This window comes from Pseudorasbora parva, chromosome 3 (genome assembly GCF_024679245.1).
Source record: "Pseudorasbora parva isolate DD20220531a chromosome 3, ASM2467924v1, whole genome shotgun sequence".
Lineage (NCBI taxonomy): Eukaryota > Metazoa > Chordata > Actinopteri > Cypriniformes > Gobionidae > Pseudorasbora > Pseudorasbora parva.
The window spans coordinates 14154908-14181016 of record NC_090174.1 but is presented as its reverse complement, the minus strand read 5'-3'; the positions used below and the strand labels follow the sequence as shown (position 1 = coordinate 14181016).

General features: G+C 37.3%; 2 protein-coding genes across 2 annotated transcripts; one reads left to right on the top strand and one right to left on the bottom strand.

The window, feature by feature from the left end:
- Nucleotides 1-1487: 1487 nt before the first annotated feature.
- mks1 (MKS transition zone complex subunit 1) lies at nt 1488-18019 on the bottom strand. The gene is made up of 18 exons (XM_067439976.1): nt 17767-18019; nt 17304-17431; nt 17153-17205; nt 16909-17064; nt 15638-15735; nt 15419-15547; nt 14960-15064; nt 14755-14863; nt 12146-12202; nt 11980-12022; nt 11753-11815; nt 11275-11345; nt 11128-11197; nt 10881-10988; nt 8254-8387; nt 8093-8175; nt 7149-7246; nt 1488-1784 (listed from the first exon to the last, which is right to left on the bottom strand). The coding sequence occupies exons 1-18, from the start codon at nt 17841-17843 to the stop codon at nt 1681-1683; spliced, it is 1686 nt and encodes a 561-aa protein (XP_067296077.1). The 5' UTR covers nt 17844-18019; the 3' UTR covers nt 1488-1680.
- Nucleotides 18020-18217: 198 nt separating this feature from the next.
- On the top strand, nt 18218-25385 carry mrm1 (mitochondrial rRNA methyltransferase 1 homolog (S. cerevisiae)). Its single transcript, XM_067437869.1, has 5 exons — nt 18218-19399; nt 19548-19641; nt 20798-20918; nt 21002-21121; nt 24968-25385. The coding sequence occupies exons 1-5, from the start codon at nt 18591-18593 to the stop codon at nt 25009-25011; spliced, it is 1188 nt and encodes a 395-aa protein (XP_067293970.1). The 5' UTR covers nt 18218-18590; the 3' UTR covers nt 25012-25385.
- Nucleotides 25386-26109: the final 724 nt, after the last annotated feature.

The window sequence follows — 26109 nt, the reverse complement described above, 5'->3', positions numbered from 1 at the left end:
TGACACCAAAATTGGTAATGTAAATTCACCCATGTACAGTATACAAACAAACTGGACTGCAGATAAATAGGATGCAGAAGAAGAAAGTTTAACAAATCTAAAGTATATTTTCTTAAGGTTTAACTAAATCATTAAAGGTCAGAAGCAAGTACATTGGTCAATAAAGTGCATAAAATAGTCATATTAATGCATTTTTTATGCACTTTATTGACCAATGTATATACATACATACATACATACATTGGTCAATAAAGTGCATAAAACACGTATTAATATGACTATTTTATACACTTTATTGACCAATGTACTTGCTTCTGAGCTGTAATGATCATATATATATATATATATATATATATATATATATATATATATATATATATATATATATATATATATATATATATATATATATTCCCCAAAGGATTCCCCAACTTTTTTGTCTGCTGAACATCTTTGACACAATAAACTGTATTTACTTGTACCCATGAGATTTTAAGTTGCTGGTTACTTTAGCTTGGCTTGCTCAGTTGGGGACACTAAAAATATGATTAAAGTTATTCAACTTATTATACAAATAAAATGTATGAATTAGGTCTTATTTAATTCTATAAACTATAATACTGATCTGCCAACATTGTCGCTATATGATAAATTAAAATAAGCTGATAACATCACTGTTTTCTCCAGTACGACTGTACAGCCAAATCTAATTTTGTCGCAATATTTTCCTGTTTGACACTGTGAAGCTGCTTTGACACAATCGTGATTGTAAAAGCGCTATATAAATAAAGTTGATTGATTGATTGGTTAATGGTCATGACATGCAGGTAAACAAATACAATCTTTCATTTTATTTTTTTAATAACTAATTAAAAATTCTATGATTTATTTACAAAGTAACATTAGATTAGATTAACATTAATATCATGAACCCACTGCTTTCATCATGAACCTCAGTGCCTGACGTAATGTACTATTTAATGCACTTTATGTTGTTGATAACAAAGAATGGATTTTAGTACAAGATTACACTGTTAAAAATCAATGTGATAAACCAGTTAGGTCAAAAGTAATATTATAAGCATTTTACCTTAAATGTGTAATGTAATGGGTTACATTACTAAGTTTGTCATGTAATTTGGCAACACTAATGGTAGAGAATAAATCTGCAGAGAGCTAAGTATCTATATTTCCCATGAATCAAATGACTGACCTACCATGCTTTATGCTGTGATGTGTGAATTATGTTTATAGATAAGATGGTGCCCTCTGCTGTTCATTCATGTGCACGTACACAGGCTGCATTAGAAAACCAAGTCTGACAAAACTGATGTCTAAATTAAGTTTCTACCTTACATTTTAAAAGTATATGATAGCACATATGAAAGGATTGTACAAACTATTACTAACTATCACTAATGTGAAATATTATAACATAATATATATCTTTTTTTTAACTATCCTCTCTTGATAACAAAGCAATCCAGTTTAATATGTACAATAGCCATGTCTTTATTAAGCAAATCCTTTACAGAAATAGTGAGGATTATGCATAATACATTCTTATTACATGACACAACTGAAAAAAAATTATTTAAAAAAAATACAAAAATGTACTATTCACATATAAACACAAATGCTATGAACAGCATTATTATATACGTTCACGGTATAATGGTTCTATGCAGAAGACTCTGAGTTTAATTGTGTTGAGGTGTTGATGAGATCTCTGGGTAAAGTCTCTCTTGCCTCCTGCATGCGCTTATGGGCCCTCTGAAACGCTTCTGAAATCACAAACACATACGGGATCAGAAAAGAAATATGTCCTGGAAAATATGATATAGTGTCATTCTGTACTTTACATTTTCTGAAGTCTGTACAACAAAGAAAAGGTATTGTCAGTGGTTAGTAGGGCATTGCTGGATGGTTGCTTTACTGGTCTATAGAAAAAGAGCACACTAAGGCACTATGATTCTAGTTTACAGCTATTGTATGTTGCGGGTTTTCCCATAATGTACATCTAAAGACGTGTTCTCGTTTACTGTTGCACAGAAAAAGTTTGCAAGCAAGATTCCAATAGGATTCCAATAGGATTTCATTTTCCAGTTGGTCATGTACATTTCCCCAAGCTGATCAACAGAAAGCTGCTTAGTTTGAAAGTGAATTCAATGCACAATCATCATAGATCATAGCAAGGTAATTCAAAAGCATTAAAGCAGCACTAGGTAACTTTTCAACCTTCATAATATATTTTTTAAGACTCTTGTGATGATAAATCGACTTAAAATAGGTTGAATGACACGTCTGCCATAGCCTGATGGGGTCTGTATCGTTTTTAATCGTACTTTTAAACTTCGGGTTTCGGGTAGTAACCCGAGAAAAAGAAAAGAACTACAAAATTCGACTGCTTTACGGCATATACGTCACTTCCACCAACACACACACTTCCTTACATTCGGACGTGCGAGCCCAACTTTGTTCGTCGGATAATATAGTCATGTCCGAAGCAGCAGAGACAAATAAGAAAGAAAAGGTTTTGTTGGAGGAAAGCAATTAAGAGGAAATGAAAAAATGATGGGATTAAAGGCAGGACGAGGATCAAAATGTGACCAGCGTTTGCTCGTCGGCGTGAGCTGAAGGAGGCGTGCCCGACCGATGCTGTCCTGCTTGTTACGGTGAGCTACCACTCAAACATTGAACTGAAGTATCGTATAGATTCTGTAAAACGGTAACCAATAGACTACTATAATGACGCTGGCTTGTAAACGTGAGCATCGTGATTATTTGGCGTTTGAAAAAAATAAAACCCATGAAATTATATTCATATGACATGCTGAAACATATGCCACTGACTGTAACGTTACCTGGGATGAAGACATTTCACACGCGACGCCAGAAGGACTCCTCTTGCAGTTTTCAGGGGAACTGTTAGTGCTGCACCGACCCGCGGGATGCTTTTATGAAGTTATTTGGCCCGCACCGCACCACTGTATATATTTTTACAAGCCGCCCCGCACCCGCGACCATTAAATAGACATATGGGGTCCGCGGGTTATGAGACGACCGAGGCATCACTAGTTCAGGGCTATCAGGGTTGTCATGTCAACAAATGCACGCGCGATGGTAGTGTTGTAGTCAAGACCACCTAAACCGAGATCAAGACAAGACCAAGACTTTGAAGGGCCGAGACCAAGACAAGACCAAGACTTTGAAGGGCCGAGACCGAGTCAAGACCAAGACCAAGACAGGCCGAGACCGAGTCAAGACCGAGACCAATGCATGTCCCCACACTTATGATAAAATGTGGAATATGCATATGATTGGCACTTCTCTCGTATGTGTGGGTGTGCAAGTGTACCATGAGAGAAGTTTTGATCAAATAATCAAAAGGTATTGCAGCTTTGTGGGAATTAATCTTTTTCTTCTATAAGCAAATAACACTTTTCGTCAATGGGAGGCACTGAAGACGACGTGTCCATATTGTTTACAGTCTATGGTGGACACAAACACCAAACTGACAGAGTTTTGTGTTTTGTTTTGTGAAGCGTGCTCAATCCCATTTTTAAACTCAAAGTTCCCCTAAGAATGCTAATCTGGATGAGGTATTAATCTCAGACACAGTCCATTATGTCTTAAATGAATGTGAATAACAGGAGGTGGAATATATATCATACAGATATGCATTAGTATGCTGCTTAAGCTAATTATTTGTACATATTTTTCATTTACAAATTGAAAATGTTATTGTGCAGCTTTATTGTGCAACAACAAGGAAAAGAAACCCTGTACTTGCATTTTTTGATTAACTACAGTTTGATTTAAAGGGGGGGTGAAATGCTGTTTCATGCATACTGATCTTTTTACACTGTTAAAGACTTGGAATCCCATACTAAACATAGACAAAGTTTCAAAAGTTAAGGTGGACGTTTGATGGGAGTATTTCTTTGTCAAAAATACTACTTCCGGTTAGTCATAAGTTTCGGCAAGTTTTTTGAGATCATGCGTCCCCATTGACGTTAGTGGGGGCGGAATTTCCTTGTATGGGCCTTACGGACAATTCTACCGGAAGCGCGTGAGAGAGAGCGAGGGAGAGAGCGAAAGCAACAGCCTGCCCATCAAAGCGGGGCTTGTAGGATGCTGGACAGGTGACAATTACACATAGCACATAACAATGTCACCAAAAAAGTGGGTTTTTGGTTGCCAGACCAAACAGTGGATGTAATTTGCTTTTCCGGATCAGCAACTGAGTTGCGCGAATGTTTATATCTGTTCGCTGCATTTCGGTGCCGACTGTTTCATAAACAAGGCCCAGCTCGACGCCGAATTTTCCCAATCGCCTAATGCTGAAGGATGGAGCAGTCCCAACGTTAGAAGGGTGAGTGAGACTGCTTTTAGTCCGCTTACTGTCTACACAAACCACGCGTAAACACACAAACACACGTGCACAACTGCACTTCCCACATGTACACCTTCAAAGACAAAAATACGACGATATAATTCAAGTATAAATATGTAAATAACACAAGCCGCTAAGCATATTATATAGTTAGTGTATAACTTGTAACTTACCACATACAGACGTCCTGCTCTAGTCGTTTTTGCTGCTGCTCCTGTTCAAATGCAGCCTCTGGGTCTGATTCCGGATCATAGATGTATGGCTGTATCTGATTAAAAGCCATATTTTTATTTTGAATAAAGTTTTTTTCCGCTGTTAGGGATGACGCTCGACTCAACACACAGCGCGCTGCTGCACACGTCATTATTTAGCTCCGCTCACACGACACGCCCCCACCCGCTCGGCTTTTTTCGGAAAGACTCGGAACAGCGCATCTTTCTTATATAATTATTAAAAAAATAAAAACTTTTCGGAGATATGCAGGATGCAATGCTACTCTATAGGTACTCAAGATTGACATGACACTGACTGAAACTGAGTGTTTCACCCCCCCTTTAACAAATATTTCACATGTGCAGGGTTTTTCCTGGGTCAAAAATGGTCTTTGGTGGTGGCTGACAGACCTACACACACACACACACACACACACCATTTTTTTTTTTTTTTAAATGCAACGAAACAATCATTTTTTATTATCTTATGTTTATATCTCATATTATGTATGATCTCTTATCTTGATGTTTCTTTTGTTCCAACAGGTTGAATTGTTTTGGTATATCAATATTAGAAATAGCATTAACAGTTTACAAATAGCCATATTTTCTGCCATATACAATTTAATAAAATGATCAGCTAGCTAACAAACAACTTTGTTCTGTTTTCACCTCACTCCAGTCTAAACTAAATGATTTTAGACTATTTATTTTACTACACATTCAACATACATAAGATGAAATACTGTGGATAGTTAAAACTAATAATTCTTACTCTCCACTCTTGCTAAATTGGGTAAGCACACTTGTGTTCTGATTTCTGAGGTGTTCTGAGTAAATGATTAAACTGATTCGTTCAGTTCATTGTTGAACAGATCAGTTCTTATTACCGTCGTTAAAATTATTCGGTTCAAATGAGTCATTTGGTCGTGAATCGGACCTTAGCAGACCCGTTGTGTGTGAATCACGGCTGTCAGAACATCGCGGAAGGTTTGTCACACAGAAAACACTTCATAACTGGATAGAAATTGTTTCCTGTTTATTTAATGTATGATTTATGTCAGCTGTTTAGCTGGTCAAACGTTTTTTGAGCGCAATTCACACCGAGCAGTACTTCAAAACAGTTGTCCGAACGCGCAACGTTCAACATTGATTCGGTTTTCTGAACTTTTGATTTAGCTTAATATGTGAAGTATCAGAGAGAGCTTATCTGCTTATTTTGAAGACAGAGAGAGTGCGCGCAGGGTGGAGTTCTCTGCTCTTTATGCCTTCAGCTGTGGTCTTGACCGGTCTTGAGACAAAATCCCGAGTCATCTTCGCCCGAGACCGAGACGAGACCGAGTAAAAATGCGGTCGATACCGAGACGAGACCAAGACCTTTAAAAAGTGGTCTCGAGACCGGTCTCGAGACCAAGACCGATCTCGAGTACTACAACACTACGCGATGGCATCCCCTGTTGTAGGATGACAGCTTACGACAGTAGTTGAGGACATTATTTTTTCCTAACTGTAGGGGGACCCCGAGAGCAAAAGTAGCCAAGTGGGGCTTTAAAATATAATAAATAAATAAATAAAATATTCAAATATAATTTCCTCCCATTTCATATATATTTATTATCCCCTCAATACTAGCCTACTTTGTGAATGTAACCCCATTTGGAGCACTGGTGTTCCAAATTTGGTATTCAGACTGAGTGTGTCTGGATCAGGGTGAAAAATGAGTAAGATTACCTGATCCTGGTTAGCAAAACATGGGATTTCCAAATCTAGATCATTCTGATTCAGATTAAACTTTTGGAATGACAATATAATAAAAATAATTAATTCTAGAATTTTTAAAAACTGAATGTTCTTCAGAGTTCATACATTTTACGACCAATTAATTTACATGACTTTTTGAAGTAATTTATGATTACAGGGTAATTTTTTATTATTGTTATTATTATTGTCTCACGAATACCAATTCCCAGCTACTTCTATCTATATAAATTCCTATTACTTTTACCTATGACTATTTTAATTTTAAAGCACCTTGCGGTCCCCTTGGCAATGTACCAAAGTGGATTCTGGCTCCCTTGTTGAAAACTAGTCTAACACTGTGTCCACAATGGATGCGACCATTTCAGATCCATGTGTCGTTTGTATCAGAAGTACCGTGAGTGCTTGAAATATGTCTGAAATAGAACAGGGTATCAGTTTACCATCAGGATTTTGTTGTGTTGCGTCTCGCATCCAATGTAGACAGCATCACTGATTATAATGGGTTCTATTTGCTTGTGGTGTAGACGCAGTGTAGGATTAACCATTACTTTTCTTACAAATCAGAATTACAATTCTCACTTGATAAAATGACTGAATCCTCGACAAAAGGCATGTTTTGAGGTATCACTAATTCATGCAGCATAAACTGGGTTTGGACGAAATAAGTTAAAATCCTTAACCCTAAATATGAACATTTACTTACCTTGCAATTACATCAGCAAACAGCTCTATTGAACAGAAATAAAAGTCCTAACTGAAGTTATATAGACTTGCCTTACCCAGAACATTATAGACAGAGCCCTGCTGACTGTGTCCTCCCAACTGATCCAGAACAGTCTGTCTCCTTTTCTTCAGTGTGCTGGCATCGATAAAAGCCCTGAATAAAGTACAAGCTCTTACAATCTCAAAGGGACAATATAGTACTGCTGCAGTAACAAAATGCATTATTCACTGATTGTATTGACCAGAAGTGTCAAAAGTATTCATATTCATTACTCAGGTAGAAGATATACTAGGGTTTTAAAAGACTTCTGTAAAAGATGAAGTATCAACTCAAGCTTTTTACTTAAGTAAAAGTGTAAAAGTACTGGTTTCAAAACTACTTGAAGTATATAAGTAAAGGTTATGTAAGGGTAAAAAATGCCATTAAGCACAAAAGCTGATGCCACACATGAGGGAGCCTATAGTTTACTACCCCACCTCCAAAAAATGTTTCTAAAGGCCATAATGACTATAATGTTATATTAAAACGTTAATGTAGAAACATTTGGGGTGCACTAGGCTAACCATTTCAGATTTTAAGAAATGAACGCATTTTAGTACAAAGCAAATACATTAATGAACCATATATGTGTACTACTGAGCATTACAAAAATCTTGTCATGTGCAGGTGCGATGGATCGCGTAACAAACCAATAAGGTGTCGGAATGGTATATATGTTTATACTTCTCTTCAAACCACATTCAATTTCACTCTATCTGGATAGTTAAAACAAAAATTACGATGACAAGCCGGAATGAAAACAAGTATAATATAATAAGGATTTTTTTTAAATGTAAGGAGTAGAAAGAACAGATAATTGCATGAAAATGTAAGGAGTAGAAGTAAAAAGTCGGCTGAAAAATAATTACTTCAGTAAAGTATAGATACCCAATAATTCTACTTTAGTAAGGTAATGAAGTATTTGTACTTTGCTACTTGACACCTCTGGTGTGGACCAACCTGGCATGCTGGATACAATTAAGAGTAAAGGTCACACTTCCAGTAGTTTGAGTGCGAAAGCCAAAGCGACTCAATCGCTCGCCCTAGAAATAAAAGTAAACTGAATTAATGGACATGCTAATATAAAACTTCACAGCACAAAATGTTGTATAATGAGTTACCTTGAAAGTGCCAGGTACTCTGGCATAACTGATGTCCTCGAGTTCAGGTGCTCCACCGATGAAGAAGCGTCTCAGTTCAGACACAGTACCGGGCTGGAGGGGTCTCCATGTGCGGCAAGTCATTCTGTGACACCCTGAGAGAAAACAAAGCCACTATTGAACAAGCTCATTATATATATATATATATATATATATATATATATATATATATATATATATGTGTGTGTGTGTGTGTGTGTGTGTGTGTGTGTGTGTGTGTGTGTGTGTGTGTGTGTGTGTGTGTGTGTGTGTGTGTGTGTGTGTGTGTGTGTGTGTGTGAACAGAACATTTTTATTTTATATATAGTGCGTGCGTAAAGCATCAGACCCTCTTAAATTCACTCTGTTATATTGCAGCCATTTGCTAAAATCATTTAAGTTCATTTTTTTTCTCATTAATGTACACACAGCACCCCATATTGACAAAAAAAACACAGAACTGCTGAAATGTTTGCAGCTTGATTAAAAAAAGAAGCAAAACTGAATGAATCACATGGTCCAAAGTATTCAGACCCTTTCCTCAGTATTTACTAGAAGCATCATTTTGATCTAATACAGCCATGAGTCTTTTTGGGAAAGATGTAACAAGTTTTTCACACCTGGATTTGTGGACCTGGTCCTCTGCCATTCCTCCTTGCAGATCCTCTCCAGTTCTGTCAGGTGGGATGGTAAATGTTGGTGGACAGGCATTTTCAGAGATGCCTAATTGGGTTTAAGTCAGGGCTCTGGCTGGGCCATTCAAGGACAGTCAGTTGTTGTGAAGCCACTCCTTTGTTATTTTAGCTGTGTGCTTAGGGTCATTGTCTAGTTGGAAGGTGAACATTCTGCCTAGTCTAAGGTCTTGAGCCCTCAGGAGAAGGTTTTCGTCCAGGACATCCCTGTACTTGGCCGCATTTATCTTTCCCTTGATTGCAATCGTCCTGTCCCTGCAGCAGAAAAACACCCCCACAGCATGATGCTGCCACCAACATGCTTCACTGTTGGGACTGTATTGGACAGGTGATGAGCAGTGCCTGGTTTCCATCCACAGTGATCTTTGGGTTCTTCATTATCCTTCGCACCAAGGCTCTTCTCCCCTGATAGCTCAGTTTGGCCGGACGGCCAGCTCTAGGAAGGGTTCTGGTCGTAACAAACATCTTCCATTTAAGGATTAAGGAGGCCACTGTGCTCTTAGGTACCTTAAGTGCAGCAGAATTTTTGTTTTGTATCATGGTCAGATCTGTGCCGCTTTGCCACAATTCTGTCTCTGAGCTCTTCTGGCAGTTCCGTTGACCTCATGATTCTCATTTGCTTTGACATGCACTGTGAGCTGTAAGGTCTTATATAGACAGGTGTGTGGCTTTCCTAATCAAGTCCAATCAGTATAATCAAACACAGCTGGACTGTGAAGGAGTGAAGGAGTAGAACCATCTCAAGGATAATCAGAATAAATGGACAGCACTTGAGTTAAATATTTGAGTGTCACAGCAAAGGGTCTGAATACTTATGAAAACGTGATACTTCAGTTTTTTTTCTTAATAAATCTGCATTTGTGATATCAATATGATGTCAATAATTCTATGTTTTCTGTCAATATGGGGTTCTATGTATACATTAATGAGAAAAAATGAAAAACTTGGCTGTAATATAACAAGAGTGAAAAATGTAAGGGGGTCTGAATACTTTCCGTACCCACTGTATATGATATCCAGAGCCCCGTTAATGTTTGGCTTAATTCTGCAGTTTCTGTTTCTATGTTGATTTTAATAGTGATGAGATGTGACATTGTGGAATAACGCTTTCCGTGTTTTTATTTTTTTATAATCAATATTTCATAATGAATGGTTATATGTTTCCCAGTGTGACCATGCCACCCATAGCCTAAGTTTACTTCCAAAAGTTTATTGATTCTCAAATGCTGGTTACAAATTGGGGCATTAGTTATATGCTATACAATCCTTTATTCTCAGAAGAAATATTTGTCCTACTTAGCTTTCATTTTAAATCTGCTTAAGATATTACCAGGTAAATTAAACTACAGTGGATTGGTAGTATAACAAATTTTCCCAAAGAAAAAAGAAAGAACAGAAAAGTGCATGTTTATGGTGCCAGCATGTCACTCACATCAAAATTTTACTCCCAAACCAAATAATCGTTTTGTGAATTCCTGATATGCCGACAATTGGATTTCGCCCTGCAACTCAGTCTGGAAACCTGTACATTAATTTCTACAGTTTCTGTTACACTTTTGCAGGAACCAATCACAGACTGGCTTATCCACCTGGCGCTATTGGCAGTTTAACACGATGACAGATAGAGAAGTGATGGGTCATTGCCTGTTGATCACGGCTCTTGTGGTCTGATTGGTTAAAGGACAATCCAATTGCATACAGAATCATTTGAATTATGCTGTTTATCACGCCTCTTGTGGAGAAGAAAATACAGAGCAGACTCCCCAGGCGTCTTAAATCTTATCTTAAATTGAGCTTGGTCTGGTAATAGCCAGCATCATTAAAATGAACGGAATCAAAAGGACGATTATTTGAAGCACTAAACATCACTATATTACACCATGCAATACTTCAAAACTAAAGACTGTCCGACTCCTACCTGGCGTTGAGGGAATGACCAGGAATCCATAGCCCTCAGTTCTGTAGCGCTGCCAAAAATCCAGTGAAAGAACTTTGAAATACAGCACAGGCCAATGGGATAATGACCCTGCACAGAACATCAGCACCTGTGTTTATTCACTGAAAGTGTATTGACAGTGGTGCTTAGTTTTCCTATTAGGTGGTTGTCTATTTACATTATTTTTCCATTCTTCAGTTACAGATATTGAGGCAATCAAAGTTCTCACCATCAGACTCATCTTCTTTATGGAAGAAGGTCTCGAAGCTGAATGGATAGGAGAAAAAGGCAACATCCTCCTATAAAACAGAGAACATGCTTACTCAAGTTCCATGAACACAGCCAGTGGATGGGGTCTCTTAAAATGACGGCTTACCTTTCCCATACTGCGTGTGCGACATGTCTGAGTCACACCAGACAGACACTGAACGGGAACACTGGACCAACCTGAAGAACATAGACCAGCCTTAACACCATGAATAACAGTGTCATACCAAAATCATTTCATTAGTTTAACAATCAGAATGTTTTTTTATAGTATAATTAACCAATCAATCAATCTTTATTTATAGAGCACATTTAAACCAACATTTTTGGTTTTGACCAAAGTGCTTTACAGGGTATAAAAGTATTGTATAACTATTGTTTTATCCCTGTGCTTGTGCTTTCTTTAAAAGCTTTCTTTAAAATAAGAGCCACTTGGTTAGATTTTGTCATCAAAAGCAATGTCATGTAAATGTATACAAGTGTATACAATGTGTATACACATGTAATGTATACAAATGTATACAATAAGTGTGGCTTAACTGTGTAAATAATGGTTGCCACTGTGAGTGTATGAGATTGTGACTTACTGTTTGGTAAATCCAGGAAGAAGTGGATGTAAAGATTGTCATACTCATAGCCCTGAGCAGAAACTAAAAAGAAAAAATGCCATAATATGATACAAACAGTAACTTTTGAGACCCAGTTTGCATATATTGCAGACACTGTACAATTTAATATGCATATAATGTACTGATGTTACCCCCGCCCCCAAGCTAATTTTTAATGTATGATAAGGGATAACAGTTATACTCACCAATTTCTCCATTTACAATCAGGCGAAGTATCCCTGGAGGTGGCTAAAGGACATTTTTGGAGAATCAGGATGAAAGGTTTAATATATTTGTAATATATTTGAATTTTTATAGTTTTTTAATATTATGACACCATGTGTTTGGATAAGAATTGTAATTAATTCTTACCATCTCAAAGTCTTGGCCAACCAGGCTGTTGAGGTAATCTTTGTGACGTGTGTACAGCTAAAATAAAAATAATAAATGTGTGTGAATCATGAATCCACCAGACACGGATTTAGTAATCCAACAATGAGCCTTGGGCCAGCCAATTAATTCCATAGTGCTCCAGGGACACTGTAAGTGAACTTTAAGATGCTTCGATGAACAGAGTCTGCTAAAATATAACCAAGAATGTCACACTGAGACTCAGGTGATCCTAATAGTCAAGCTCCAAACTCTGTTATTTTAGTATAATATATATATATATATATATACTGTCGTAGAGTATTTATTAATATTTTTAATTCACTTTTATTTTCAGTCTTCATATAATATTTACATTTAATTTAAAAAAAAGTATAATCAAAACACTCTTTTTTGCCTTATGACACCTTGTTTTAGGCAAAATCCAAGTATATATATATTTATATAATATCCTTTACAAAATAAATATATCCTAAAAATCCTAAAACCAATTACAACTCATCCAGGCATAACATTATGACCACCTTCCTAATATTGCGGTCCCCCCTTTGCTGCCAAAACAGCCTTGACCTTTGACCTTAGCAGCAGATCTCCTTGCACCCTGCACATGGTCAGGAATGACAATGTCATGTATATACTTTCAATTTTAAATGTCTGTGGAGGAGCTATGATGTCATATGTGGTACCATTTGAAAGCTTATAGTCTCTACTTTCTGGGGATATACATCACTTTGACATTTGTTTTACACAAAGTAATGTATTTACACTAAATTACTCTGGTGCCATTTCCGCCTGAAGTCTCCCATACACACATACAGTGGTCTAGGTTCCTAGAGCACACAGGGCCTGAGTTACACACTTTCAAAAATGAATTTATTAAAAAAAAGACAAAAAAAAAAGCGCCTACTTTTTGTGGGGGGTTATTACAGCTTAGACAACATATACTTACATATTTATGACTTTAAGCTGTGTTTTATGTAACTTCAAAGGGTTTCCTGTAAAATGACACCACATTTTTGAACTTAGACCACTGTATATGTGTGTATGGGAAGCTTTTCAATTTGGGTAAGCCAAATCCAGGCGGAAATCCCCAAAAATGCTCTTGGAGTTTAAGTAGTTAAGTCCTGTAAGTTGTGAGGTGGGGTCTCCATGGATCGGACTCGTTTGTACAGTACATCCGACAGATGCTCGATTGGATTGAGATCTAGGGAATTTGGAGGCCAAGTCAACACCTCAAACTTGATGTTGTGCTCCTCAAACCATTCCTGAACCATTTTTGCTTTGTGGCAGGGCGCATCATCCTGCTGAAAGAGGTCACAGACACCAGGGAATACCGTTTCCATGAAAGGGCGCACATGGTCCGCAACAATGTGTAGTTAGGTGGTACGTGTTAAAGTAACATCCGCATTGATGGCAAGACCCAGGATTTCCCAGCAGAACATTGCCCAAACCATAACACTGAGCTCCGCCAGCTTGTCTTCTTCCCATAGTGCATCCTGGTGCCATGTGTTCCCCAGGTAAACAATGCACACATACACGTGATGTAGAAGAAAATTAGATTCATCAGACCAGGTCACCTTCTTCCATTGCTGCGTGGTGTAGTTCTGATGCTCACGTGCCCACTGTTGGCACTTTCAGCAGTGGACAGGGATCACCATGGGCACCCAGACTGGTCCGCGGTGCAGCCCCATACAAAACAACCTTCGAATCACTGTGTATTCTGCCACCTTTTTATTGAAACCAGCATTAACTTCTAGAGCTACAGTAACTCGTTTGATTGGAGCACATGTGCCAGAATTAGCTCCCCACGTGCATCAATGAGTCTTGGCTGCCCATGACCCTGTCGCAGGTTCACCACTGTTCCTTCCTTGGACCACATTTGATAGATATTGACCACTGCAAACCGGGAACACTCCACAAGAGCTAAAGTTTTGGAGATGCTGACCCAGTCGTCTAGCCATCACAATTTGGTCAATGTCAAACTCGCTGAAATCCTTACGCATTTTTTCTGCTTCTAACACATCAACTTTGAGGACAAATATTCACTTGCTGCCTAATATATCCTACCCACTAACAGGTACCATGATGAAGAGATAATCGGTGTTGTTCAATTCACCTGTCAGTGGTTATAATGTTATGCCTGATCAGTGTATATTCACTACTGCAATGTGTCAATAGAACAAAGTTAAATCTTATTTGTGATTTGTGAATCAACTATGAGTCACTGCTAGTGTGAGTACATGACCGTTACCAGTCACTGCTAAGGAGGACTATTTCAAAAAGTCACTTATTAGATTCCATTTCAGTTAGGATTCTGCCTTAGAAGCTAGTTGTGCCTATGTAGGTAGCAGACAGTGTGACAGCTCTCTAGGGTTTGGAATAGAAGGCTTACAATTTAGACTTGGGTCCTGTAGGGGCACTGTCCTGCAGAGTTTAGCTCCAACTTGCCTCAACACACCTGCCTGGAAGTTTCCAATATGCATAGTAAGACCTTAATTAGTTGCTTCAGATGTGTTAAATAGGGGTTGGAGCTAAACTCGGCAGGACAGTGGCCCTCCAGGAGCAGGATAAGCAAGGGGAATTGGCCATACATCTCTGTACATGCGCTGCTCTCTCTCTTTCTCCTCCGCATGAATATCTGATGAGGCATTTTCCAGATACAGCCTCCACACCTCCCTCTTCTCCCCTTCTGTTTCTATCCTGTAGTGAAAGACAGTCAATACACTTTTTTTAATCACAATGAATTCATCCCCACATTATTCTTAAGAGAAATTGCTAGAAATGTGTGGGTCTTGCCTGTAGGCTCCTCTGTTGTTGTTAAAGTCTGGTTTTATTGTGATTACTCCATTACCGTCCGCTTTTATGGTGCATAATACATATTCATTCTCTTTCAGGCCCAACCTATAAAACACAGTCATCTCAGTCAGTTAATAGATCAGATCTCATTCTCTTTTGAACTGGACACCATTGTCTGTTTATTTTACATTACTTTAAAGGAGTCATATTATAAAATCCTAACTCTTGAACTTCCGAGTGAAATAAAGGTTTTCCTGTAACTTTTCTTAAAGTCTTAAATGTGCAGCAGAAAAATTGGCCCGCTGGTGAAAAATAGTGATATTAAACTACATAATGTATTTTTGGATGCAAAATACCTTAAATAACATTATAAGTGGACCTCAAGTGAAATTAATTATAATAAAATGTATGATTTGACCCCTTTAAATGGCTATTTTAGAGTATCATTTTCTCACTTACTTTCCTGAAGGTCCAAGGTCTCCCATGATGTACATGGTCTGCACTGGTGTGTTGATGATGTGGCTGTTCTTTATGAAATCCTCTGAAGGCTCCCATGTGATTAAGCGTGACTTGGGAACATTAGACTCTCTAAATAAAATTAAAAAAATTACAGGTAAATCTCCTAAACTTCCAAAGTATGATGCATGTTTGACAGAAAGTGCTTATAGGTACACTTACACAGGACGTCTCTCTTGTCTCCTGTGTCTAACATTGGCCATGCGTTCTGCTAAGAAGGTTGGCATTGACTGAGCTGGGGTCAGCAGACTTTGAGCTTGCTGCCGATAAAATCACAATTTCAGAAAACTGTAAAACATATGTAGTATATATATCAACTGATGAATCTCACCAAATGTCAAAATCATGTCTGGGTCATATTTCACCTCAAAAATGTATTTATATATTTATTAATTGTGACTATTGTGACCTATATCCAAGTGAAATGTAGGGTAGGACAGAAAAAAAGAAAGAGGAGATGTCATGGCAGGAGGAAGGGGGAGTTATTTTGATTAAGGATTATGAGGGCACATGAAGTGGAAAAAAAAATCATGTGCACATATTTATATCTGAAATATTACATGACAAAATTAATTAATGATAATTTTGATTTCATATTGACTTTAAGGAAAAAAATGCCTAATTTAGAAACATTAAGATATTCTGTACTGTGACATTATGACAATATATTGTCATGACAACGCAATGTACAATGAAAACTATCTTCAATGGCTAGCTCACCTTCTTTCTTTCTTCTGTGTAACACAAAAGAAGACTGTTTGTAACTGTTGATAACTGGTAACAGTTTAGATTCCCAGTGACTTCCATTGTATGGACAAAAATACACATAAGATGTGTAACATGTAAATTCATGCAATATGTGTAACATAAACTCTGTGATTGTAAAATAAAGGGTCGGGTAACACTTTATTTTACAGTGTCATTGTTATATATGTTTCATGTACTTACCATAGTAATAATAACAGTAAATTATGCTTGCAACTAACCCTCCTCCAAACCCTAATCCTACAAGTACATGTAAGCAATATTACTCAGTACATAAATATATAATTACACAGTAACAATGACACCTTAAAATAAAGTGTAAGCAGGGTTGCACTTTATTTTACAATACGTGTACAACAGTGTTCTTACCTAAGAAAGTACTGGGTAATATAAGGAACTAGATGGGTTGAGGTTAGGTTTAGAGGTAGGTTTAGGGTTAGTACACTGTCATCACCTAGTTATTGTAATTATATACAGGTACACAGTACATGAAGAAATTATATATATATATATATATATATATATATATATATATATATATATATATATATATATATATATATATATATATATATATATATATATATATATATATTTGCTTTTTTGTGGTAAAATATGACCAACAAATTTTTTTTAATTTTTTTTAAAGAAAACAGTAGTTAACCAACCTCTTCCCATTTGGAAAAGCGATCAAAGTCTGTGTAGGTGAAAATGCGCTGGTTTTGCCTTCTTTTGGATCTTTCAATTGCCATGATATCTGTTTGATACTGACGCTCCAGTGGTGTTTGACAATTTGACTCGGTTTGGTAAAGGTCCACTTCATACTGCATGATATGAATAACAAGCAGAACTCATCAGCTACACCCTTGAAAAGTAGTACACAACTTTGCCCTCAAACTGGCCGTCACCTACCTGACTAAAGAACTTCTCTTGCCAACCAACCAGCAGTTCCTCCTCATCAGTGGCTTTGTTAGAATGAGAGAGAGAAAAGTATTACCCACAATAATATACCAAGTATACGTTGTGACTACTAACATGTTTATATCCGTGTCTTTATACATACTGGAGGCTGATTTTGTCTGAGAGCTGAAGGTGTCCAGCTCTATAACTCCTCTTTCCTGCTGAGAAATCATTTGCTGATGGAGTTGCTGAGACAGAGCAGCTGTCGAGGTCACACGCTGTATACGCACTCTAAAAAGTAACAAAAAGTAACATAGTAATACCATGTTTTGGGCATAATACAACGGTATTGTTTTAGTGACTTGGGAGTATACAATGTACAAATGCAGGTAAGCTATTTAAATACAGTGGTTAGATTCATAGTAAAGAGATTTCGGTGGTATTGTGATGCAGTAGAGGTGACAAAACCCTGGTAACATATTACAATGGAACTGAAATTCGTTTACCATGGTATTTACATGGCACTATAGTTAATTCCAGGAATATCACCGCACTGCCATGTACAAAAGACATTATCATGTGAATAATACTGGGTAAGTTATACTTTTGTTATAGACGTAACTTACCGTATCCGTAAGTTTTTTACTGCATCCCGAGAACGGTAAACCGATTCCCCGGTGTCAGTGCACCAGCCGTCGGCCATATCTGACACTCAGCCTCAAAATATACAATTCTTAAGAGTACTATTTGTATCGGTTACTATTACAAAAAACATACACGCCAAGCATGGAAAAGTTTTTAACTGATTTACTTATAATAATAGTCAGGTAGGAAGTTAATACTACACATGAGAGCGTCTCGTTGCATGGTAACACCATGGGTAACACAAACGGAAGAAGCCGGAAGACAATTGTGCGCATGCTCCGTATGGATGTAACTACGCTGTTCTCAAATCAGCCTGCGCTGCTTTCTGCAGCAGTAGATTGCAACAGGGGCAGTAGTCACAACTGACCTGGGGGAACAGAAGCGGCTGTAAAAACAAAACACTCTTCACACCCACATTGACAAGAAGTGAGTGCTGTTCCACATGGTTGTATGTGTTGTTGAACAACGATTATAAGTTAACTTAAGTTAGTTGTTTAGATATGCTTGTGGTCGGTTCATTTGATATATCGTGTTGTACTAGACATTTCTGCTTCATTTCATGTTTAAATAACGTTGCTGATACTTTGATACAGCAGGGTATGCTAGCTTGTTGGTTGGTTAGCAGCTGCAACCAACTTCTTAAACCAGGTTTGCTGCTCTTAGCCAGACTGGTGTTCAGCTGGATTTGCGTGTCAGTCGCACTGGTCTGACCAATTGATAAGAAAAAACATCAAGCAGGGCTGTTTGAAACCAGTAAACTACTCTAAGCTGGTTTAAGCTGTTTATTGGGACATACAAGGCAAATATGCAGTTATGGAAAACGAGTATTCAAGTCTTCCGAGCCTCAAACCGAACTAGGGATAGATGTTTGGTTGGACTGAATGAATTATATATTACACCAGTATCTTTAACACAACATGCAGCCTATACATGCACAAGAGCACTTTTCTTTCCTAGAGACGATGTTTCAAAGTCAGATGAGAGATTTACCTCTAAGAAACTCAAAAAGACATTTGTGTCTAAGCCGCATAAATATACTGCTACCAGAGATGATATTCCCAAATCAGCAAAAACACAGAGGAGAGAATCTCATGCAGCCCCAGAGAGAAAAATGTCATCCGAGCTTAAGAAACTGAGGTTCGAGGATTTCAGTGAGTCTGAAACCAGAAGGACTTCGAGGCATATCCAAAAAGACTCTGAGTCAACTAAAGAAGAGTTAGAGATTGTGTTTGGGGTGGCCCCATGTTTGCTGGCCCTCACTCAGGGTAGAAGGAGGCCTAGTCGACTTTTTGTGAAGAACGGTGAGGGGCCACAGAGAGATGCGATTTTGAGAGTATGTCAGGAGGCTGTCAGTCGTGGTGTGCAGATACAGAGAGTCAGTAAGCAAACACTTGACAAGATGTGTGGTGGAAAGGTGCACCAGGGATTGTGTCTGCAGGCTAGTTCTCTCGAGTTTATCAATGTGGAACAACCATTAACATCTCATGAGGTGAGGAATAACAGAGCATTATGGCTGGTTTTGGATGGAGTGCAGGATCCGATGAATCTTGGTGCAATTTTGCGGTCTGCATACTTCTTGGGAGTGGATCGGATTGCCAGCAGCATTCAAAACAGGTGAAGTGAAAACAGTCTTGTGTGTTATACCATTGTTAGATGGACAAACTATTTGTATATTTGGTTATGATTAAATTAAAATGTGATTTTAACTAGGACTTTGTATTAACCATTGATATTTGCTTCTGATTATTGCTCTCTTTGTTAGCTGTCCTCTGACGCCCACAGTGAGTAAAGCCAGCGCTGGTGTAATGGAGGTCATGGAGGTGTTTGGCTACAGCAACTTGAAAGATATTATAAAGGTCTGAAAGTAGATCCCTCCACTTTAACTCATGTGTTTACACGTGTGGCCTGTAGATGGCAGTTAAAGAATACAATTGTGGTTTAGTCCAAAGTTTTACAAACTGGGCTCCATGGATTCCTATAGGGGGCCACAAGGATTTTAGTTTGGAGTAAAAAAAAGGAAGTTTGCTTTCTAAATACTGGTTGGAATTCACATGAAGAATAATTTTGTTTTCTTTCTTGTGGCAGTCAGTTTTTAATCAGCCGTCCAGGTTTGTGTGATGGCAAAAATAAACGACAAATTGCCACTTTATTTACTTATTATAATTCCCCTTGAGGCTACTAGCTACTAGCTAATCAAAATATAATTCTGAGCCCAAACAATTGCAAGTGAATTATTCTGTAAAATGAGCAGGGATGGATGAGCAAGACATGGCACTGGGACTTTGACACCCATCAGGTTATATAAGAAATGGTGTTTTACATGGAAAGGAAGATAAAGCTTTAAGAGGCAGCCCTATTGGTAATATTTAGTATTTTCAAATAATCTCTCCAAGTCATGCATTTGCCAATGCCATATATGCTTATCTGTTTTTTTTTCAACCCTTTCAGTTTTATTTTTAGTAATTAAGAACAAAACATTTTAAAGGAAACACCTCCTGCCACTTATACTAATTATATAAATAGATAATGATTATTTGGTGTTTTCCCCCCTGCAAAATAAATGCTGCAATATCACCACAATATTTGAGGAAAGCAAATTTTATCCTTTTAGGACACAACTGTAAAGAAAGCCCTGAAACCCCACCAAAACCAGAAAGTTATAGTGGGGCTGTTTCACAGTTACAATTATAACACAAATTAAAACAGTGAGAGTATAAAAGCTAGTTCATGTAATATCTTCTTATCACACTTGGTATATTACTTGGACATATTTGTTTGCATTGAATTAAAATATATAGCTTATATTACAACATATACTTTAGTTGTCTTTATATTTTAGGAAGGATATACATTTGCAAGGTGTTCATCATACAAGACATCAAGAATTTCTCCCCTTTATAACCCTGAGTTTTCTAACAGTCTTTCCATATGTAACCTGTAGAGGGCATTGTAAGAAACACATTGTATTCTCTATTGTTTATTGTCTAAAACCACATTTTTATGATGACATAGGTGAAAGCAGAACAAGGTTGGCAAGTAGTCGGCACTGTTGGACTAGAGGAAGGTAATCCGGAATCCCTTGTTATGCCATGTTCAGATTTCAAGATGTCCAGACCTACACTGCTGTTAATGGGTATGTGGTAAAACTTATTTGGGCCGATAATTGTTCTGTTTTCTATGTGTTGTTTAACTGCTAGTCTGTCTCTGTGCTATCAGGTGGAGAGGGTGACGGGCTGTCTCCAGAACTGCGTCAGCTGTGTGACGTCCTGCTTACCATCCCTCCACGTAGACACCTCCACCCTGGAGTAGAATCACTCAATGTGTCTGTAGCCACAGGTATGTTTTTTTGTGTGTAAATATTGCTCTGAATTGCTGGTATTTTCAGCAATTCAGAGCAAAAAAAATGCGATTTAAAATGTGATTATTGTTATTATAATTTTTTTTACAAATGTAAAGTGTGTATATAACATTTTGTGTTTTTATATTAATGTGACTAATAATAATAATTAGGATTATTATTATTGCTAAAATATTTAAAAAAAAAAAAGACGTATTACCATTACAATAACATTTTCATAATTAAAAATAAAAAGAGTATGTCAGAATAAATATAACAATATAATACTAATACTAATTATTATTATTTTTGTAATATTTTACAGAAAACTTATTTTACAAAAAAAACAAAAAGAACAGCTGGGTTACCTATTAATATGCAGACAGCCTATAACTAAAAACATTAGAAAGGTCTAAGCCTAAGGAGTTATTGTAAAAAAATAAAATAAGATAAAAATAACATAAGTGTGTGTGTGTGTGTGTGTGTGTGTGTGTGTGTGTGTGTGTGTGTGTGTGTGTGTTGTTTGTGAAATATGTACCTCTTGTGCATCCACTGTGGGGGAAAAAACTCCTGTACATTGAAGAAAAACATGGATTGTCCAATAAATTTATAATTTTTTAAGTTTATTAAGTTTTAAAATGTATTAAGTATATTTTTTTCTTATTATTGATTATCCAAAGTTTTTAATTCATACTGAAAGCTAGAGGGCGCCCTTGAGAGGAAAACGCCACATTTGCCTCAGAGAAGTAATGACGTTCTGTAAACAGAAGATAGAGACGCTTTGATTAAAGATGACGACAATAGAGTGCCGAAGTCATGACGTCACTTTGTAGGCCAACCCGGAAGTTAGCAGCGCATGGGTTTCCTCGCTCAAAAGCCTATGCATTTTCCCCATAGACTTTTGGACAATCGCAAAAAATAAGATCTGTGTTCAACAAAGCGTTATGACCCTTACACGTTTTGTCTATCAAGATAATCTTTGCAATTGAATCCAAAATGTATACCGTTTGAAGCCTAAATAAAGCCGACAGATATAAAATGCTAACGGTAGGCTATAAACGGACTACAGCACACAGTCGCGGAGATACGTCATCATCAAGCTTCCGCAAACTTTATTTAAAAAAACACGTTCGCTCATTATGATTTGCGCTCTGTATGAACACTTATCCACTTTTTCATGAGAAATATTGACCATTCGTTTTTTTCCAAAAATGTTAGAAACTAATTGAGTTTATGCGTGTCTCTCTGAGATTTGTTTTCTCGTTTGTTAATGTTTTATTTATTCGTTTATTGTTTTGTTAGTTTATATAAATCTTAATATTATTTTCTTTGTGATTAAGATTAGGCTATTATGCCTGATCACCGTGCCCCAAATAGACTTTAAAGATTATCTTTCACTGTATTATGTTTGATTGTATGTTTGCTAATTCGCCAGGGGAAAAAAACGTGTTTTTACCACCTCAGAAGCACTAACGACGTAAGCTATAACTTAGCCGTATCAATTTACAATTGTATGTCCTTTTCCTTAGACGATTGATCATAATCGAGGAGAGAACCACTATAAATCTGGACATGTAGAGCAGCGCAGCTTTCATTCGACGACTTGTGGTTCCATCTCGGGACAAAACAAAACACTACAGTCTCTCCACAGAAATGAAGAACTGGTAATCGGTTACCTGTCACCGATTTCTGTGTACAACAATATTTGGAAACACTACTATTTGAAAGGACTGAATATATAACTTTATGTATATTAACTGAAAGGTAAACTTATAAGAACGTGAGGCTGAAACGCAGGCTAGTTTTTTTATTTTTATTAAACATTTACTTTTACAGAATTCAAAAGTGAATGAAACGCGGGCTGGTGAGATTTCCCGTTTTTCACGATGACGTCTAAAGTCCCGGCCAAAGGATGTAGTCCCTTTTAGCAACTTGTTAGCAACCGCCGTTTTTAAGACACAATAAAGTAAAAAAAAAAATCACAAGCAGGTTAGAACTAGTGTGTTTTATGTCATAGATCAAAACAAGAAAATATTTAGAGGCTTTGTTAACCACAGACCTTATTTCAGGCGATTTAGCAAAAACCCATTCAAAAAACCCATAGGCTTTAGAGCGAGGGAACCGGAAGTGCTAAAATGCTAACTCACTTCCGCGTTTTGGCCTACAAAGTGACGTCATGACTTCGGCACTCTATAAACACGACTGCAGCAAAATGTGGTTTATTTGAGTTCTTCAAGCCGTCAAAGGTATTTTAATAGTAATAAAGTGTATTATAATGCAGTGCTGATTGACATAGAATACTATAAAATAACGCATCGTCTGCCTCACTCTGATGAGAAGCCACATCAGCTCACACACACTCGACTGACGATAAGTGAGTTAAACATGTTATTAAACGTTGTCTTTTGCTGAACAGGTTTATGAGCGCTTCACTAGTTTGTGAAGATGTTTGACTCGTGTTGCTTTTTCAAACACACATTTTAAGCGACTCAAACTCGCAGTCTTTCAGACGGAGCAGCGTTGATCAGAGAGCCGCTCTCCGCTAACACACTGACATTTATTTATTTAATTTAAATCGCAGCCTTTGAGCTTTCATAATCGCACACAAGCCAAATCGCAATTGCGGTTCGATTTCGATTAATCGTGCAATTTAAAATATAATGATGTGCACAGATAAACAAGATAAAACAAGAACTGCCCATTTTGATTTCATGTTGACTTAAGTTGAATGCCTCTGTAGACACTGCATGGCATCTGTCAGATAATTTGATGTGTTAGAAGCAGGAAATGGGCAATTTTAATGAAGTGATAGCTAGACTGCAGCTCTTGTGGGGTGTTCCTGGTCTGCAGTGGTCAATATCGATCAAATGCTGGTTCTAATGGAAAGGTGTCAGAATACACAGTGCACCGCAGTTTGTTCGTGTGAGGCTGCATAGCCACAGACTAGTCAGGGTGCCCATGCTGACCCCTGTCCACCACCGAAACAGTCAACAGTTGGGCACATTAGCATCAGAACTGGATTGTTTGATTGTTGGATTGATGTTCTTTAACATCACGTTGATGACCGGGTATGTGTCACGCTCACCTGTGGAACACATGGCACCAGGATGCACTATGTTAAACATAACCGACCATTTACTGAATACTCTCCAAGTATTGTGCGTTTTACTCTTTAAGCTCAATAAGCAGCAAAAAAGGTCCAAAAAAAAAAAAAAACTATTTTTGACAACTCTACATTGCATTTTGTTTCAGATGTCATTTTAAAAAGAATATGATTAAAAAAAATATATAAAGTAATATAAATAATATAATCAAAACAACCCACCAAAGTGGCTAGTGAGTGACTGTTACACACCACTGCTGAAATCCACCCACATTTGGGGGGTGTTAATGTCAAGCCCTAATATATATATGTATATGGTTAAACTGATTCACTAAATAAAACATGTTCCTGGATTAGCATCTTTGCTGATGCTGGAACAACATTCCAATAAACCACTCAGATTTGAGGGACAAGTTTACAGTTTATGTCAAATTTAGGCTTACAACCAGGGTTAGGCACTTTTACATCAGTGTTATTCAGCCTATCATTTCCCTCTGATTTTATCCCAACTTATGGGGTTAGGTTTTGGGGTAAGGAAATGGTTAAGACAACATTTTGGAACAGGAATGTTGTTCAAGGGTCAACAAAATGTGTTGGAAGGAACATGGTCTACTTGGCAAAATTATGGTGACCAGAACTCCATTTATGAAAATAAATATAAACCGAACAAAAGGATTATTAAAAACATATTTGTATGTAGTTCAATTGCTCTCTTGTTGTTGCCTGTTTTTCCTTCTTCCAGGCATCCTGCTGCACTCTCTATTGTCCACATGCACAGGAAGCTGATGATGAGGATGATGATGATGATGATGATGGCAACAACGACAAGGCAGCAGCATGATTTACTCAGACGTCTCTCATTAGCCCCCTACAGTGATTAATGACTGGATTACTTCATCAATTAACAGTCTGAGAGTCTGGAGAGGCCCATTGATCAGATAAAGTGAGGATGTAGATGCATTCTGGTCCAGTTACTGACTTTGGCCACCTTGTTTAAGACAAGACCTGCACTTTGCAGGGTCTCTATCATCACTAAGAAATTGTGTTTTTAAAAACAGAGTTGTAAATTTTAATTATTCATCTTATTCATAAAACATGTTAATTAGTCAATGTGCTTTATCCCTGTATGCATTTGCCACATTAAAATGTATGAAAAATCATGTTATTTTGGTTTTATTTAGGGTTATGTTTATTGATAATTCTGTAATATGTAGTACCCATACATGTGACAATAAAGAAGCAAATGTTACACATTTTTCATATATTTAAGGAGCTGTACATGCATTTTAACATTTAAGGGACAAAATGTTTTGAGACAGTAAAAAAAAGAAATTAATACTTAATTTAATACTAATTCATCAAGCATGCATTAATTGGTATCGCTTTAATATAAGGTCTCATTTGTTGACATTAGTTAAAGGGGTGATGAATTGAGAAATCAACTTTCCCTTGAGCTTTTAATATATAAAAGGCCATAATATAAAAATATCCTGTATGTTTCAGAGCTAAAAAAACTTCCCTGTTAGTCAAAGGAAAGCTTTTATAGACACCAGGGCCAGAAAACGATTGTGTGCGCATCTTGACGTCATCGTGTGGCGAACAACTGTGAGGGGGGTTAATTTTTTTATAACTCATTCGTTTACGTTATATAAAGCCTTAAAGTTCTGCATAATTAAGGGCGTGGTTACAAGTGGATAGCCATTTATCTGCCGTCTGTAGTCATTGCGTCACCTCAGCTCCGCGCACATCCCGCCTTTTTGCCTATTTTCTGTTATCCGGGAGTGACACGCGATGACTCGCTCACAAGATGGCAACGCCCAGCTCGACCCTACTTTAAGCTTCAGAACGGCTTATCGGAATCCTATGGGTGATGTCACGGACGCT

Bases quoted from the DNA above. Each gene is read 5' to 3' on its own strand.
- mks1 (XM_067439976.1), bottom strand. From the start codon at position 17,843: ATGGCCGACGGCTGGTGCACTGACACCGGGGAATCGGTTTACCGTTCT. The intron at 17,206-17,303 runs GTATGTATAAAG...ATTCTAACAAAG, and splicing joins TCAGACAAAATCAGCCTCCA to CCACTGATGAGGAGGAACTG. The intron at 8,388-10,880 runs GTAGGAGTCGGA...GTTTTCTCTCAG, and splicing joins GGTCATTCCCTCAACGCCAG to GGTGTCACAGAATGACTTGC.
- mrm1 (XM_067437869.1), top strand. From the start codon at position 18,591: ATGCAGTTATGGAAAACGAGTATTCAAGTCTTCCGAGCCTCAAACCGA. The intron at 20,919-21,001 runs GTATGTGGTAAA...CTGTGCTATCAG, and splicing joins ACCTACACTGCTGTTAATGG to GTGGAGAGGGTGACGGGCTG. The intron at 21,122-24,967 runs GTATGTTTTTTT...TCCTTCTTCCAG, and splicing joins CAATGTGTCTGTAGCCACAG to GCATCCTGCTGCACTCTCTA.